The sequence below is a fragment of the Anguilla anguilla genome, chromosome 5 (assembly GCF_013347855.1).
Source record: "Anguilla anguilla isolate fAngAng1 chromosome 5, fAngAng1.pri, whole genome shotgun sequence".
NCBI classification, from domain to species: Eukaryota; Metazoa; Chordata; class Actinopteri; order Anguilliformes; family Anguillidae; genus Anguilla; species Anguilla anguilla.
The window spans coordinates 45249081-45265314 of NC_049205.1; the positions used below are offsets into that span (position 1 = coordinate 45249081).

Genomic DNA, 16234 nt, shown 5'->3' on the forward strand with positions numbered 1-16234 from the left:
GTGAATAAAAGGCAGATTGTCATGTTATAAGCGAGGCTTTTTCAATGATACTTGTTATGGGGAAACAGGGAAAAAAAGTATCAGACATATTCGAGGTCAGCTCTCCCTTCCCTTTGTTGTGGTCAGCAGTGTTTCGGTGTCTGGGAGTGGGGAAAACTGTACGTTGCCACACACTTTGAAGTGAACTGTGCCACTGGGTTGTATTACAAGGTAACACAATAGAACACTGTCTATATGCTGCAAAAGGAATGAGATTTTCAGAAGACTGCAGTGTGTGTCCCTTAGCTATAAGGAACCCAATCTCTTTCTACATCATTTCTGACAACTGTTAGTGTGTTCTTTTTATACTCTTCATTTCTGGCATGCTTCTAATTCAGGAATTATCCAAAAGAACAGAGGATCATTTACAGATAATTCAGCATTAACACCATTTCTGTTTGCCTGATGTTCACAGGTAGTCATGTGTTCCACCTGGGAGGTGTTGTAAAATAAAACACTAGTAGAAGGCATTGCCATAGGACATATGCCGCTGTGGATGTGAAATATTGCAGCAGACGTGCACATGGTAAACTGTGGAGATCCAGGGATTCATGTCTGCTACAGGCAATTTCCCTTTCATACAGACCCTGAAAAAAAACAAGGCTGTCTTTCAGACTGTAGTGACAGAGCCCTTGGTGTGGCTTCACACACAGGCAACAGGAAAAGATGCGAGCCAAGATGTGACTGTCAGCAGGTCTACCACGACTTACGCAGTATGTGTGGCCCGCACAGCTTCCCAGGCAAACCACAGCCACAGGATGTTGCCTTCAGCCATGGTGGTCCCGTGCTTAAATAAAACACGGCCAATTCTTCAGGCAACCACAAGTAAACACTGCATCATGATAGAGACTGAGAAAGGAGGGCATTTACTAAAAAAAGACAGACAGGCACTGAGTGGCACAAAACTGCTAGTTATTGAACTGTCTTTCATCCAGAGGAAATTTATTGCACAGATGACATTCTGGCCTTGCAGTGTATTCAAAGCTTGCCAGACACCACTACAGGCCAAAAATGACTCTGACTGTCACTTATGTCTGTGATGTGGATTTGAATTTGAAGTCCCTCAGACACAGATAAAATGACACAGTCACGCATGCGCGCACACACACACAAATGTGTTGGAACACAAAGAGTGACATACAACACACAAAATAACACTGCAGACTTCTCCTTTATGACAAGATCTGGGATTTGGATTAGATGTAATTGAAACAACGGGGCTTCTGCCAATGTATGAAAATGTCCAATCTAATGATTTCTTTATGAGTTAACATCAAGCAACCAAGCGGCATACCTTTCAGATTTAATTTGGCAGTTTAGCAGGAATTTTATTTGTGCATCACATAAAGCCAAGTGTCTGACGTGGACACTCCAAAGATGTGTTCTTCCAAATAACTGGTTTTGAGAAGAATTCAACGTTATTTTAGTTATTAAATGGATTTTGCCCTCAAATCTCACATTTTCTAAATTACAAGTAGAAAATCATGTTGTTGATGTCTTTTAGACTAAAAGCCCATACTTACAATGCTGTCTGAATTTGGTCTCACCCATAATGACAATGCAAAGTGAAGCACATCCCAGAAAGCTGGGAAAGCTTTGCAACAGTGTGGACCTACTCCCAATTCTTGTCATCCATCACACGTAATGAGGCTGTGCAGAGACCTGCAAGCTAATTGAGACCATCCAGCTCTACAGTGTGCAAGCAAAACAGGAACAAACCACCATGAAAGATCATCATTACCACAACTTTCTTCAGAGCAGTGTCTTTTCAGGGACCACTTAAACAAGGCAAGATCTCGGTGCGGATCCATGCACTGTAAGCATTTTAATCTGAACAAAATAAAATTAGAATATTTGTAAAGCAAGTGCGTACAAACTTGCCTTTGATCACCAGTTGGTTGGGTGTGCCTGTTTTAACAAAACCAAATAGCTATTGCTATTTCCATAACATTTTAACTGCCCACAGACCACTGGGGGTCCTCATGGAGCAGACTATGTCTGACTTATCCAGTGCATTTTAACTGCTTACAGTATCAGCATGTGGTAGAGAACAAACACTCTCTGCTGCCAGAAAAACAAGACTAGATGCTAGGAAAAAGTCAGAGTATATCACTATGACACTTTATCAAAATATACATATCATTTTCCATAGTACTGTTATGATACAAACTACAATAGTCCACTGGTTAGCTTCATTCATAATTCCACACAACACAAACACACTCTTGCACAGTGTTCCTCATTTGGCCTATATCCACTGCAGAGTCCACAGTGGAAAGGGGGCAGTGCTGCAGAACCTTAACTTCAGTGCTTGAGCATATTTCTGAAACTGCTGGGAAAATTATAGTATATAAGACTGACTGGCTATACTGCTTGGACTCATGAACACAGTTTTCGCGAAAGCAAGCAAACAAATAACAAGGGGAGGAGCCGGAAAATAAAGAGGCGGGGCATTTTATGCAGTTCAGGGGGGAAAAAAATTAACACACATACAACCTTGTTAGAAAAAAAGATGGCACATTTATTGCTACATAAATGTTATATACATGTTGTGTTTTCTGTTACAGAGACAGAAAAAATCAACTTCTTGCTGCTGGTTTTTGATGTGCATCAACAATACCTTGAATTTTGACACAGGTACAAGTCTGTCATCGACCCACAATGGAGACTGGAGACAAAATGAGAAGCACACCCTCTGGTACATTGAGCTCGTACAATATCCCATACTCACTAGACTGCCAGCTATGATCCTACTATGTTCTTAGGATGCCATTTGCAAATTTCTGATAATGGTCAGGTTACAGTAAATAACCTTACACTTTTTACTACCTAATATAGTAAAATAAAGTAAGAAACTTTTTACTGAAAACTTTCGATTTCAAAAATCTAGAAAGAGTAATATTTAGAATTTAAGAGATTTTCTTACAAGATTATTGTATAAAAGACTAACTACAGTGAAAAATAAGCCAATTTTTTTTCCATTTTATATTTTTCATTTTAGGAAGGAAAGCTTCTGGGTGTACGGCAAAGTCTAACATAGCCAACAGAGGAGTAAAGAAATCGACTGAGGACAAAAAAAAAGAGAAAAAGAAGAGGGGAAAAATAAAAAGGAGAGGAAACAACAACGATATGGCAGGCAGTGACACGTAACCTCAATCACATTCCTCCAGCAACATTTTTAAAGCCCATAAATACTGAAATGAAGAACAAGGCCACATATATATTCAGGCGAAAACTGATGATAAATGTGCCCCAGTGGGGAGGGAAGGAGAGAAAATCCACAAAATACAACCAAGAAGATTTGCACTGGGAAAAACTAGTCCAACTATTGTACCTTATTTGAGATTATATATAATTTGATATGGCAACCTTTGATTCTGGTAGTTTTTGGTAAACTAGTAATATTTATCAATGTAGTGGCCTTGTTTTTATGGTTAGTAACAATGGAAGACAACAGACACGAAAATTAATGGAATATTACGATATAGTGTTAAGACCAAAAGAATTACAAGAAATAGGGCATACATGCGCAAACAAAATAAAATGAAAAACTGCTTTATCCTCAGAGAAGAAGAAAAAAAACGTGCTCAAAACTGCTTCTGCTTATCGTTTCGCTACCTGCTCAAGAGAACCACGAGTTGACTGGTTCGTACATGATGTGTGTTAGGAAAGCGCTTCTCCTGACATACAGGTTACCCTTTACTGACTAAAAGTAACTGTATAAAGTACTTTGCTGCTGGAAGAAAAAAAGCCATTCTAAATAACTTAGAACTTCTGCTAATTCACTCGACATTATAAGCTTTATTATGAAGCCTAGAAAATGATTTGTATATAATTACAAATAAAATAACTTGGTTACTTTGTATAATGCATTTTATATGTATTTTGTTTTAGACAAAAAAGGAAATAAAGCAACACTTTCATTCAGGCCAGATGTTACATGGCCATTGTTTCCGATTCTACTTGCTCTCAAAGCTCAAATCATTGATAGCACAGCCCTAGGAAAATGACAGAGACCATGGCCTTGACTGTCCAAGTAACCAGAGTCCAAAAAGTAACATAATAAAAAAAAACTGTGATATCAACGAATACGCCTCTTTTTTTTTTACAGTTAACACTATATGGCAAAGGAATAAAAGGAAGATGAAGCCTTTCTCCTTCAGTTAAGACACTAATATGTATGCAAGGAATGCTATTTCCAAACGTTTGTCTCCGATTTTCTCTCTATATTTGAACGGCTTGAAAAAAAAAAGCGATAAATCGCAAATGTGACTTTTAGGTAAACTACAGTTTGCCTTTTCCTCCTTTTCCCTTCCTCCAATTCTGTGGATTATTGGTCAGACTCCAAAAAAGCAGAGTTTGTGCAAATCTACACACTTTCATTAGAGGGTACTTTTGGTTAAACACGCTCTTATTGTGGAATGGATAAAATATAAATATTATATATAATATATTATCTTTTAAGGGGACACTTGGATCTTTAAGCACAAACTGCCACCAGTAAAGATGTATATGAGTCTCAGCCTAAACTGGTGAATATATTAAACTATTTTCACAAATGAGCTCAGCCCAGATCAGCACTGGCTAGGGAAGGGGGGGGGGGGTGCATTGGTGAAATTCAGGGCCCAGGGCAAACTGTAGGTCAACCAAAAACTCAGCATCGCCAAACAATGTCAGCACTTTCCCTTTAGATGTAGAGTTACATTATAGTTCAGTAACACAATAAATAAAATAAAAAAATAAAAAAAATAAAAAAACGAAAAAACAATTGTGGTTACAATGCATTCGTCAATTCAGTTTAGGCACAAGTCAACTTCCACGCTGGGGGGGGGGGGGGGGGGGGGGGGGGGGGGGGGGGGAGGGGCGGAGGGGAGGGTGACAGTCTGATTGTTTCAGGTGCGACACACGTCTTTGCACCAACAGAGCGATACGCGCTCAAGTTTACTCGCAGGCAGAAATGATGTGATCTGCATTGGGTTTCTTCACAGGGAGCTGGAAGCTTTGCCAGTTTTTCTCCCCCCTTCCAATTTCAAGATTGCTTTTTCTGGATTTATTTGCTTCGAGTGGGTTTGTCTTCACTAATTGTGAGTCCCGTCTGTCCTCCGGAAGCAAGGTCACCCGCTCTTCTCTCGTACAGAGTTGATCTGAATTGATTTGATCTGTGGTTGTGGGTAAAAAAAGAATGTCGATTAGGGAGGCACAATCAAGATGACCCCAGCACAGCAAAGCAGTTAAAGGGACAGTGAACCTTTTGGTAGTATTTCAGCTTTATTGTATGCTTTCGGTTGTGATGTCGGTTTTTAGGTGCAACTACAGACATTTAAATACTTAGAAAAGTATCTGATTGATTTATAATGTCACTGCAGTTCCCTAAAGTGTGTTTTATTGACCACAAACCCTTGGCTGCCCTACAATCGCCACTGTAATGCAGACAGGATGTCAGAAATGGCTGAAAAGCTGAAACATGCTTTATCACACATAAAAAAGGGTGGCCTAATAGGACGTACAGTAAAACTGGCACAGTATCAAAAACCCCAGAAAGTAAACTACTCGTTTAAGAGATTTTACCCTTTCTTGTTACTTTTTTAAAAGACAGATACATAAAGCTGCATTTAATATTCATTTCTTTGTCAGGGAAATATTCTCTCAATGGACACATACATTACACAGGTGCATACAAGGCAAAGCAGAATAAACACAACTTCTGCACACTTTGCAAAAATAACAAAAAACAAGTTTAATACACTTATGAAATGAGATCTGTAAATAGCCCAGTGTGCAGAAGTTTTCATTTCCATATTTCTTCCATATTAAGTCAACCGTAGACAGGTGAAATCGTCACAAATTCTGGCAGGTGTCTAATGTGAGGCCTGGGCTGGGGCAGTGGGCTGCTGGGGATCAGTGGGCTGGGGATCAGTGGTCTGCTGGGATCAGTGCTGTACCTGGCTGCTCCTCAGAGGTGGCCCATGGGGTTGGATGTGTCGGTGAGGCTGGGGTGGACGGCGGGGTGCCCTTGCTGGGGGTCGGCCGACACGGCGGACACCTTCTCCTCTTCCCTCCTCTTAAGGCAGGCAGCTTTGGGGTTCAGGTTCCGCTCTGTGGGGTTCAGCATTGGGGAATTACTGTAGGCTGCCCTTTAACGGTCCCACTGCCAGATTGTATGCCTGTATGTGTATGTGTGTGCACCCATGTGTGTGCGTGTGTGTGTAACTGACGCATTAGTAGGGCTCCCTAGTGACAGGTGAGGAAGTGTTGAACTGAGAGATCCCTGAGGTGTCAGGCAGAAGAAGAAGTAGATAAGGACACATAATGGAGTCATAAACTCACATTTACTGCCACGGCCTGGCACAGTGATGCACTCATCTATAACTTGTACCAGTGAGTAACTTACCTCTGTTCCACACCAAGTACTATGCGGGGTACTGACCTCTGTTCTACACTCAGTACTGTGAGGGGTACTGGCCTCTGTTCTACACTCAGTACTGTGTGGGGTACTGGCCTCTGTTCTACACTCAGTACTGTGTGGGGTACTGGCCTCTGTACTACACTCAGTACTGTGTGGGGTACTGGCCTCTGTTCTACACTCAGTACTGTGTGGGGTACTGGCCTCTGTTCTACACTCAGTACTGTGTAGTGGTGTACTGGCCTCTGTTCCACACTCAGTACCGTGCCGTGGCGTACTCACCTCTGACCTGTTGCTCTAGGTTCAGTATTACGGCCACGGCCTGGTGCAGGATGAGCAGCTTGGTCTGCGGCTTCTCGCTCTTCAGGTGCAGCTGGCACATGCGGCCCAGCTCCTTGAAGGCCTCGTTGATGTCGCGCACCCGCAGCCGCTCGCGGGCGTTGTTGGCCATCCTCCTCTCGCGCTCGCGCTCCGCCTTCTGCTCGGGGTTCAGGTCCTCGTCCTCGTTGATGCTGCTGAGGTGCAGACAGGGCGCGCGCCCGCCCGCACGGGGGTCAGTCTGCAGCCACGCTAACAACTTTGTGTCTAATTCAACGCCAGGAACGCTAACGCTAACAGGTGCTAATAAAAACACAGCTTCTGAATGGCTAACGGCGGTAACAGCCTGCGCGGTAGCGGGCGGTTTTCACCTTGTGCGGGTCCCTCCTCGCGGTGTCTTGATGTCCCTCTTGTCGCTCTCGTCGTCTGACTTGAGGTCGTCTGAGGAGTGGTTCTCGTGCATCTCGTCCTTCTCCTGGTTCTCCAACTTCAGTTCCAGGCCGGTCACGTGCCTGGCCAGCCCTACCGCCAGAGCTGCAGCACACGGCACAGAGAGAGGTCACATGACTGTACGTGTAACAGGCCCGTTCAAAGCTGTGTCTTCAGAAGAAGATTCGAGGTAACATGAATACTACATGATGAATACAACACAAGATGAATAAACATGTATGCGTCATTAGTACCAGTACCACTAATAAATACATCTTTAAATAGCAATGCAAAGAGGTGCAATTAAAAGGTGTATGAGCTATTGTCCATTTTTATTTCCAAAGAAAAATTAATCTAACAAAAAAAAAAAGAAACTGTTAATGCATTAGTGGAATCAGTGGAAGGTGTCTGGGTTTAGAGGCGTGGCTGACCTCTGAAGCTGTCTGCCTGGTGATTGAGGTCTGAGCTGGGGGCGGGGCCAGAGCTGGGCAGCCCCGTGTGATTGCTGTTCAGGCTGGTGGCCTCCTCCCGATGAGCTGCGCCCTATCAAAGACCAGAGAAAAGTGTGTGATGACCCTGGAGGCTCAAAGAGAGGCCCAGTGGCCAGCACGGCACTGAGGGATCGCGTCAGACCACAAAAGGAACATTTGCACGAAGGCCTCATCTCTCCGACTTCACAAAAGTACAAATATTTTATTCCCGAAGCCGCCCCTCGCCCTGTGATCTGTGATGGCCAATGAGAAAAGGCGACCTTCAGCTATGCGTTTCCCGGCCTCTCGAGAGAATTTCACAGAATTCAGCCCGTAGTTCGTTTGGCTGGAACACACGCACCCAGGTCTGAGGGAAAGGTCATGTTTTCCCTCCAAATCCCCGCTCCTGCCCGTGGCTTCAGGTTCGGGGGCTGCTGAAACCAAATAAGAAGCGTGCGTCTCGAATCGAGGCTGATCCCGCACGTCTGGAACCGAGGCTGATCCCGCACGTCCTGAGAATTATTCTTGCCATCTGGCCCGCGTCGGAGGAGGGTCAGTTTCAAGGTGATTAATGTCTCTGTGCTGGCCAATTATTCCTGCTGAAGTGAGCCGGTTATTGTTAATGGCCCTCTAAGAGCATTAAGTGAACAAATTCTGTAAGCCGGTGCTTTAAGGCCGATTCAAGCTTTTTGGATCAGTGCACCACTTGAGACACTTGGGGGTGCTTCTGTTCTGTGCTTCACCAGAGGCAACAGAACACGGTGTGTATGTGCACTCAGGAACCATTAAAATTGTAATTAAAATACTACTTTTTCAGCTCTGAGATACATTCATATCTCTACATGTGTATAGACTGACAGACTCTGCAACGTGTTTCCAATCACATTGGAAAAGCAGATATTATATTTAAAAATTTTTCCACAAATTTTCATTAGGACAGTTTTGTGTTATCAACCAGTGACAAATCCAGGGCTCTCAAACTCACACTAATTGACTGAAATTGTCAGGACTAGTGCATAATGGCGTTTTTTGGTTTTGTATTTTGGTTCACGATCTCTGTGGTGTCTGCATTGTTCTTTGTTTTTTATTATTTAAATGAGTGTTTAGTCTGTGCACGGCTTTAAGCCTCTGTTTTGAAAATAAACTTGCGACGGCCCCCAATGGTTTCCCAGCCTCTCTCCACACGCGGTGAGAAACAGCGCACTGTGTTCTGACAGTGTGAGTCTGTCAGAGAAAGCCTGCAGTCCAGAGTCGATCCTCTGAGGGGATTATCGCTTCCCTAAGCTGTATTTTCAGCTCTGAGGACGGGCCGGGACGAGGGCCGAAAGGAAAGAGGGGAGGGCTGTCGCTTCCCTTTTCCCCAGAAATTCGATTCCGAGTCGCTCGCCGGCCTGTGTTAACCTGGGCCTCCCCCAGACTCCGCCCCTCCGGTCTGCACGCCGCGCCGCGCTGTACTCTCAACAGGTGTCTCGGCAAGCCTTTGTCTCAGACTGGGGGGGGGCGGGGGTGGGGGGGGGGGGGGAGTATCAGCGCAGCCAGGAAGGAGAGGTGCCGTTTTTAATGGTCGCGCCTCATTACCATACAGCTGAGAGCTCTTATTTGGGTGGGGACTGCGGCTTCAGGCTCGTGCTTCCAAAGTTTCGCATTTCCAATGTCGTTCAAAAGAAGGGGGAAAAAAAACTCTCCAAAATAAAAGCCTGTGGCGAGACTGCTAAATCACAGACCCGTCTGGCTCGAGCTGGCCCCTCCCCCTTGCTCTGCGTCTCCGCAGTACAAGCTTCCTCTCGACGGCCCTCCTCCTCTCTCCCCCTACAACCACATTTTCCCTCCAAATAGCACCACAGTCCACAGGAAGTACAGAAAACCCCCTGAAAAACCCACTACTAACCAAAATATGAACAACTTCTTTATCTTTTACTCACAACTTTACTCCACTATTGTAAGAAAACTGAGAGGTCATAAACATCAGTAGGCATATTCTTCTCTTGAAGAACGCTAGAAAGTACATACGCTAAGTTTGTTCACTTTGGCAAGCAGGAATATGGAAATTTTGTGATGCAAATAAAAATTATTTTATTACTCACCTATTGCTGAGAAGAGTTAGCTTTTTTCTGACAGCATTAGGCGTTATGTGAAAAGAATGTGCTTCTATTCATTTAATGACATCAATGCCTGATGCACTCTAATAGTTTTTTTTATTTTACTTTATTTTAAAATTGCAATTACAAAATAGCAGCATTGGCGGCATGTAAATAACTACACCTGTGTAGGCTCCCACACCGTGAGCCACGTATCAAACCAAAAACTGTGACCAGCCTACTTTCTTTTCTTTTTTTGCAGCGCTAAATAAATGAAAGTGACTTTGACACCATGGATGTCCATCTGTCGAAGGTTATGCTCCTTGACCGAGCCATTGTTGTTTTTGGCGTTTGGTGCGGCTTAGCCCACATGTTTTCCGATCACAACCGGAGAATCAGAATCTGTGCTCTCCACTGGCATGGAGAGAGTACCTAAACGAACAGTTTGAAGCCGCCACAATTAGCCTATACACCACTGAACTCTGTGATATACACAGTTGCACGCCACTGCCGAATTCTACTCGCATTTGGCAGGGGGGCGGGTGTTAATGTTTAGCCCCTAGCGGTAATAACCCTGACAAAGACTTTCATGGTCAAAACTTATTTAATTATTCAAGTTTTTAAACAATGTACCCTTAGTGGCATTTAAATGGCGTGTGGGTGCACATTTATTTGACCTTCTTAAATCTGGAACCAATCCAGCTATGAGGAGAGTAACTGTAGGACAAACTGAGGAACCTCTTAATGGCCAGTACAGGTGAGACAGGGCCTTGACCAGGGGCTGTTTTTGATAGCAGGATGACACAAAAAATGTGCCTGCGTGCTGGACCTGTTTCCACGGACGTCTCGCAAGGCAAGATAAGCCGATCTCCGAAACCAGCGCCCTCCCTTCCCCTCCCGTCCCCTTTCCCTCAGAACGGATCAATTTTACATGTAAAATTAGTTTAATCAGAAAAGATCTTAATCCCTCTATTGCCACCCACCCATCCTTTCCACGACCAATTCTCATATTTCTGGGGGAAAAAAAAGATGGACTGAATTATTTTGTACCACCAAGGGATTAATCTAAAAATTGTTTCCTCTGTTGTTACTTCCACTGCAGCTGTGCACAAATCCCCGCTCCCTCTCTCTCTCTCTCTCCCTCTCTCTAGAAAACAGCTGAAATGGAGAGCGAGAAACACTGCGCGCGGCTGTGCTCCCAGCCTCCCCTTCTCCCTGCAGCCTGCGGCCTGGAGCCTGCAGCCCTCGCAGGACTTTACCACACAAAACGCTTTCCACACCAGAGTAAGTCCGTTTCGCCTGCTTTTCCCATTCACCCTCTCTCTATTCTATTTCAAGGAGAGAAAGCCTTCTGCCAGCCATTACGCATCTGGAAAATATGCGGGTATAAGCTCAACTGCTCTCTGCGGAAAAGGCTCGGATTCTGCACATGGCTGTGGCTGTGTTTTATTGGACACTATTTCACACACACACACACACACACACACACACATGCAGGTGCACACACATGCACACACACAGTACGAAGCTTATGCAAGTGGCCATTGCCTCTGTAACGGGCTACTTGCACACACAGACACTATGAAACTAACAGCTTCCAGTTGAATATGCAGTAATTATCTGCAATCAGGTCTTCTCACTTAACATTTTATGTTTTCAAGTATCACATAAATCCCGCACATTAAGCACTGAAATTCGCGACCACAGAATCTATAAGCTCTTTCTGGCAGGCTCTTGGAGGTTGCTTACCATAGACGCTGTCCGACTGGCGACCAATCCTGCTGCAGGGAAGTTTGCTCCGATGGACGCGATTGGCCCGTTGTGTGCTTGTCCCAGAAGGCTGTGCATGTCACCGGGCAGACTGGCAGTGGATCCCACAGCATGATTCCGCAGGACGTGGATGGCATCGTCCAGCCTGTCGAGCCGGTCCTCCATCCGAGACTGAGGCGGAAAAAGAGCGGGAAAATGTGGGCGTCAAAACAGCACTTTACCACAGAGGGGGAAATACGCTGGGATGATCTGGTCTCAGAGAAAACGTCACGCTAAGAACAGAAAGACATAATTCATGGAGGTGTTTTCTTTAAACGCGATGGTGATGAGAGGAGGATGCCCCATTAAGCAAGTCATGCCATTTCAACCTGAGGAGGAACACCACACGCGCAAGTGCCCTCAGCCCCTTCAGAAACAGCATTTCACCCTCTGCTGTGTTCCAGAACCATGTCTATTAATTCGGCATGAAGTTCTATTGAGCGTTTAATGCTTATAAGCTGATTAGCGTGCCTTCACTGCAAGCTGAAATGGCAGCGTGTGAAGAAAATATAATAAAGCACTGCAACGAGAACGTGAACAGCGAACCGAAACAGACTGAATTAAAATGGACTGGGAAAAAAAGACAGGGATGAGCTTATGAAAAAAAAGTTGAGCTTATGAAAAAAAAAACGATGAGGCAGCAACAAACAAGTGAAGGGTAGAGGTGCCATCTGAAGGGCCGCAATACCTCGCAGACGTCCTTTAAGAAGGACATTGCATCTTGCAGATGCTCATGGAGTTGCTGATGAACTCGATATTTCTGGCAAAAGTCAAGATAGGAAAAGGAGGAAATAAGCACACATTCAGCCTGCTGGGAGAGAGAGAGAGAGAGAGAGAGAGAACAAGGAAGCGAACTGGCACGGCAACGGCAAGGTCTGCGGTCCCGCTGAAGCCGGCCGGGGAACCGCCGCGCGGGTCATTTCCTAAATGTGCGGGCCATCCGGTCCCGCTCCGGATATTTCTTTCTGATGTGGGCACGGGCGCTCGCTGGCGTGCCACAGGAGGCCGCGGCGGTCAGAACGCACGTAAACATGGATCCGCTCACGCCCACGCAGGCCCGGCGGGGGGGGGGCGAACGCGCGCGTCTGGGGGGAACGCCATCCCTTGTGGTGGTGGGGGCAGCGGCGGCGGCGGCTCCGTTCTCCGACCGGCCCGGGGAATCCAGGAGAACGCAGCAGCTGCCCTCCCCTGGCCGGGCCGCGGGGCGGGGAACAGATGGGCTGTGGGCACGCCCTGGGGGGATGGGCACCGCCCGCTCACCCGCTGGGCTTAACGCTGGCCTGCCTGGCCACGGTCTACACGCATGCCCTTCACAGAAGAGAAGGGCTCAGGGGATGTCCGTTAAAATGTGCTCGGGAGTGAGGGGCGGCGGGGGGGGACGGAGTCTTACCAGGGAGTGCAGAGAGTTCTCATAGCTGGGAGATGAAGGCGTCTGTCCAGCTGCTCTGGACCACTGATTGGTGCCTGGAGACGGAGAGAGAGAGAGAGAGAGAGAGAGAGGGAGAAAAGGGGCAGAGGGGGAGAGAGGGACAGGTGGGGACAGAAAGAGGGAGAGAGTGACAGAGAGAGAGGGGGGGAGACAGAGAGGAACAGAGAGGAGGGGACAGAGAGGGAAAAAGGGGGAGAGCGGGAGCATGAGGGGGAGAAAGAGGGAGACAGAGAGAGGGAGAGGGAGAGAAGGAGCGAGAGGGGGAGAAAGGGGAGACAGGGAGAGGCACAGAGGCACAGAGGGAGACAGAGAGAGGGAGAGAGGGGGAGAGAGCACATTGTGTTAGCCTCTCTTCGCAAACAATAGCTTGTCATGAGCGTCAGCGCTAATGAAGAACTGCATCCTCCGCTCCAGCGGCCGGCCAGGCAGCGCGCCCCTAAATTTAACCCCCGGCATCCTGTCCAGTCGAGCTCTTCTTTTGTGCGGCGTTTTCCTCCTCTGGGGCTGCAGATGTGTCATTTCCTTCGACCGGGCTGCATCCTGCGCGCGGAGCAACAGGGGGCGGTGGGCGGGCGGAGCAGAACCGGCCCCCGGCCCCCGGCCCCCGCGCGTCGGGACACGCTCCTCATCCGCTCATTAATGCGTTAACGAGCAAAAGGTTGAGCGGGAACAATGCCGGGGTCTGTTAAGCACTTAAGGGTCTCCAAAAAGCTGGATGGAGGGAGGGTGTGTGTGTATGTGGGGTGGGGGGGGAAGGTGTTAGCACAGGCTGTTATTCCCACGCATGGCCAGCAGGGTGACTCACAGCGGTCTGAAAGAAAGAGTGATAACTCATTTACTGCCGTCTGAAAAGCCCAGCAGACGTGACACCGCGCTGACCCACCTGACTCAGAGTACGGAACACGGCGCATGGCTGAGGACTCCGGGCCCGGACACAGTCAACATCCCCCATTCATTTTCACTCATAATTAAATCCAGTATTTTTCTCTTCGCGATAATTGAAACCAGGCCTCGGGTGAAAATCGAAAATTATCTTTCAATTCCTGAATGGTGACGGAGACCGAGAAAAGGCAACAGGGTATGAAGATTCTGTTTTCAGATATTTCGCAATTACACTGTTAATACAATCCCAGCTAACACAAAATGTTCTCAGTGTCACTACAATGTTTTTTATCAATGTTATAAAATTTCCACTACATGGAAGCAACATTGAGAGAACATTTTGTCATAGCTGAGATTTGGCTTGGTATGTTGATTCGAAATCACCTTTCTGCAGGCCAGTAAACTGGGAGAAAAGATATCAGTTACAATGTGCATAACAAGCCCAGCGATGCGCCCCGGCACATGTACTACTGAAGTGCACAAAGGAATCAGCGAGTCACATCTACGTGTCCATAGCGAAAAAGGTATTTATAGTTATATACAGTTTACTCCCAACTTGCAAACAAGGTTCAAGAGGAAGCAATCAATTACAGCGAGCCAATGGTGCGGTGTATATATTAAAGCAGCTGAACAGCCTTTTTAATGCACCCATGCGATGAGTAAACCTCCCGCGTTATTTACACAAAGCAGCCTTTATGGGCCCAGTTCTGCTTCAGAGCCTCCGGTTCACAGCCTGTTCTCCATTACACTGAAGGACGCCAAGTTTCGCCTGCAATTAGCCTAATCTGCAGACGGGCCTTTGTTTAAGTTATCCGTTTAATTCAGCGGGTTTGTCATAACCGAACGTCCTCTTTCCTGTCCCTCGGTCGGGATGCCTCAGCGGACGGGAGCCCTGGAGATAGCTCTGGCTCGTTACTGACAAACAACAGTTTTAAACATCCTTCTTTATTTACGCGGCTGTTCGTTTAAGCTCCCTCCAGCTATTCATTCTTGCAAGCGAAAGGGCAATCCACATCTGAGCAACTTTCGTTCAGTGAGAAAGAGCCTTTAAGAAGCAGACTAATTAACAAGCTGTAAAAAGTTGCTCTAGGACAGGAAATGAGAAGGGTGTTCTGCGCTGTATAAACATTTCCCTGGTGTGAACGGGAATAGAATTTCAATACCTGCACCCTGGACAGCTTGAAAAATTATCCACGGTTTTCTGCTACTCGCTTGAAATGGCTATTTCTTTTAATTGCGCTGGCAGCAGGAGAGAGTAATTATGCTTGAATTAAGGGACTAATCCTAATGAACAGATGGATGCATTTGAGGTTCATCTGAAAATCAAGGTAAATTACTTTCAAACCTCGAAATATGACTAGATTTATTAAAAACGCATAATGGAAGGAAAAACAATGAAATGAAGGTTTAGATATGGATCATTTTTATCATAGTGAACTGTGATGTCATTGACTTTCATTTAATACAAAAACTAGATAGATAGACTGTGAAACCTCTAAGAATTTTACAGATTTTTTGGCACATGAAACCAACAAGGGTTGTTATGACAACACACAGACATCAAAGTTAAGGCCTTCGGGGAGGGAACCGTTTGTTCTTTAGAAAAGGGGGGAAATGTTTATTCCTTTTAAACTGGATCTGCAATATTCAAAAGAAAAGCAGAAAGAGGGCGAAGCACAGTGTGGGCGGGGTCTGTGTAAGGGGCGGAGCTGCAAAGGGTCTGTACACCTTACAATTCACTTACAATTCACCTTTCCAGCATACAGGCCTGCTCACTACGGTCTGAACATGGCCTGAGCTCTGTGTGGGAAACTGTACCTTCCATTTCCCTTTCTTCAGTCCTCACACACACAGACACACACACCCGCTCATAGACACACACACACACACACACACACACACACACACACTCATAGACACACACACACACTCACACACACACACACCCACTCATAGACACACACACTTACACACACACACACACACTCATAGACACACACACACACTCACACACCCACACACCCACTCATAGACAGACACACACACACACACACACACTCATAGACACACACACACACACACATCCACTCATAGACACACACACACACACTCATAGACAGACACACACACACTCATAGACACACACACACACACACACACTCATAGACAGACAGACACACACACACACACACACACTCATAGACACACACACACACACACACACACACACTCATAGACACACACACACACACACTCATAGACACACACACACACACACACTCATAGACACACACACACACACACACACTCATAGACACACACACACACACACACACACACACTCATAGACACACACACACACACAAACACACACTCA

At 46.0% G+C, this 16234-nt stretch overlaps 1 protein-coding gene across 4 annotated transcripts in view; it reads right to left on the minus strand.

Moving 5' to 3' along the window:
• Positions 1-4889: 4889 nt before the first annotated feature.
• LOC118227551 (transcription factor 12-like) overlaps positions 4890-16234 on the minus strand; it is a 101005-nt gene continuing 89660 nt past the window's right edge. For 3 of the 4 annotated variants that reach the window (XM_035418127.1, XM_035418128.1, XM_035418129.1), the window contains 7 exons: positions 12937-13010; positions 11487-11678; positions 7621-7732; positions 7132-7294; positions 6725-6957; positions 5982-6135; positions 4890-5198 (listed from right to left, as the gene is read on the minus strand). In XM_035418127.1, coding sequence (XP_035274018.1) covers positions 5993-6135; positions 6725-6957; positions 7132-7294; positions 7621-7732; positions 11487-11678; positions 12937-13010 — 917 coding nt within the window. In that variant the 3' untranslated portion in view covers positions 4890-5198; positions 5982-5992. Of the gene's footprint in view, positions 5199-5981; positions 6136-6724; positions 6958-7131; positions 7295-7620; positions 7733-11486; positions 11679-12234; positions 12307-12936; positions 13011-16234 lie in introns of all 4 variants that reach the window. The other variant, XM_035418130.1, reaches the window with a different exon arrangement.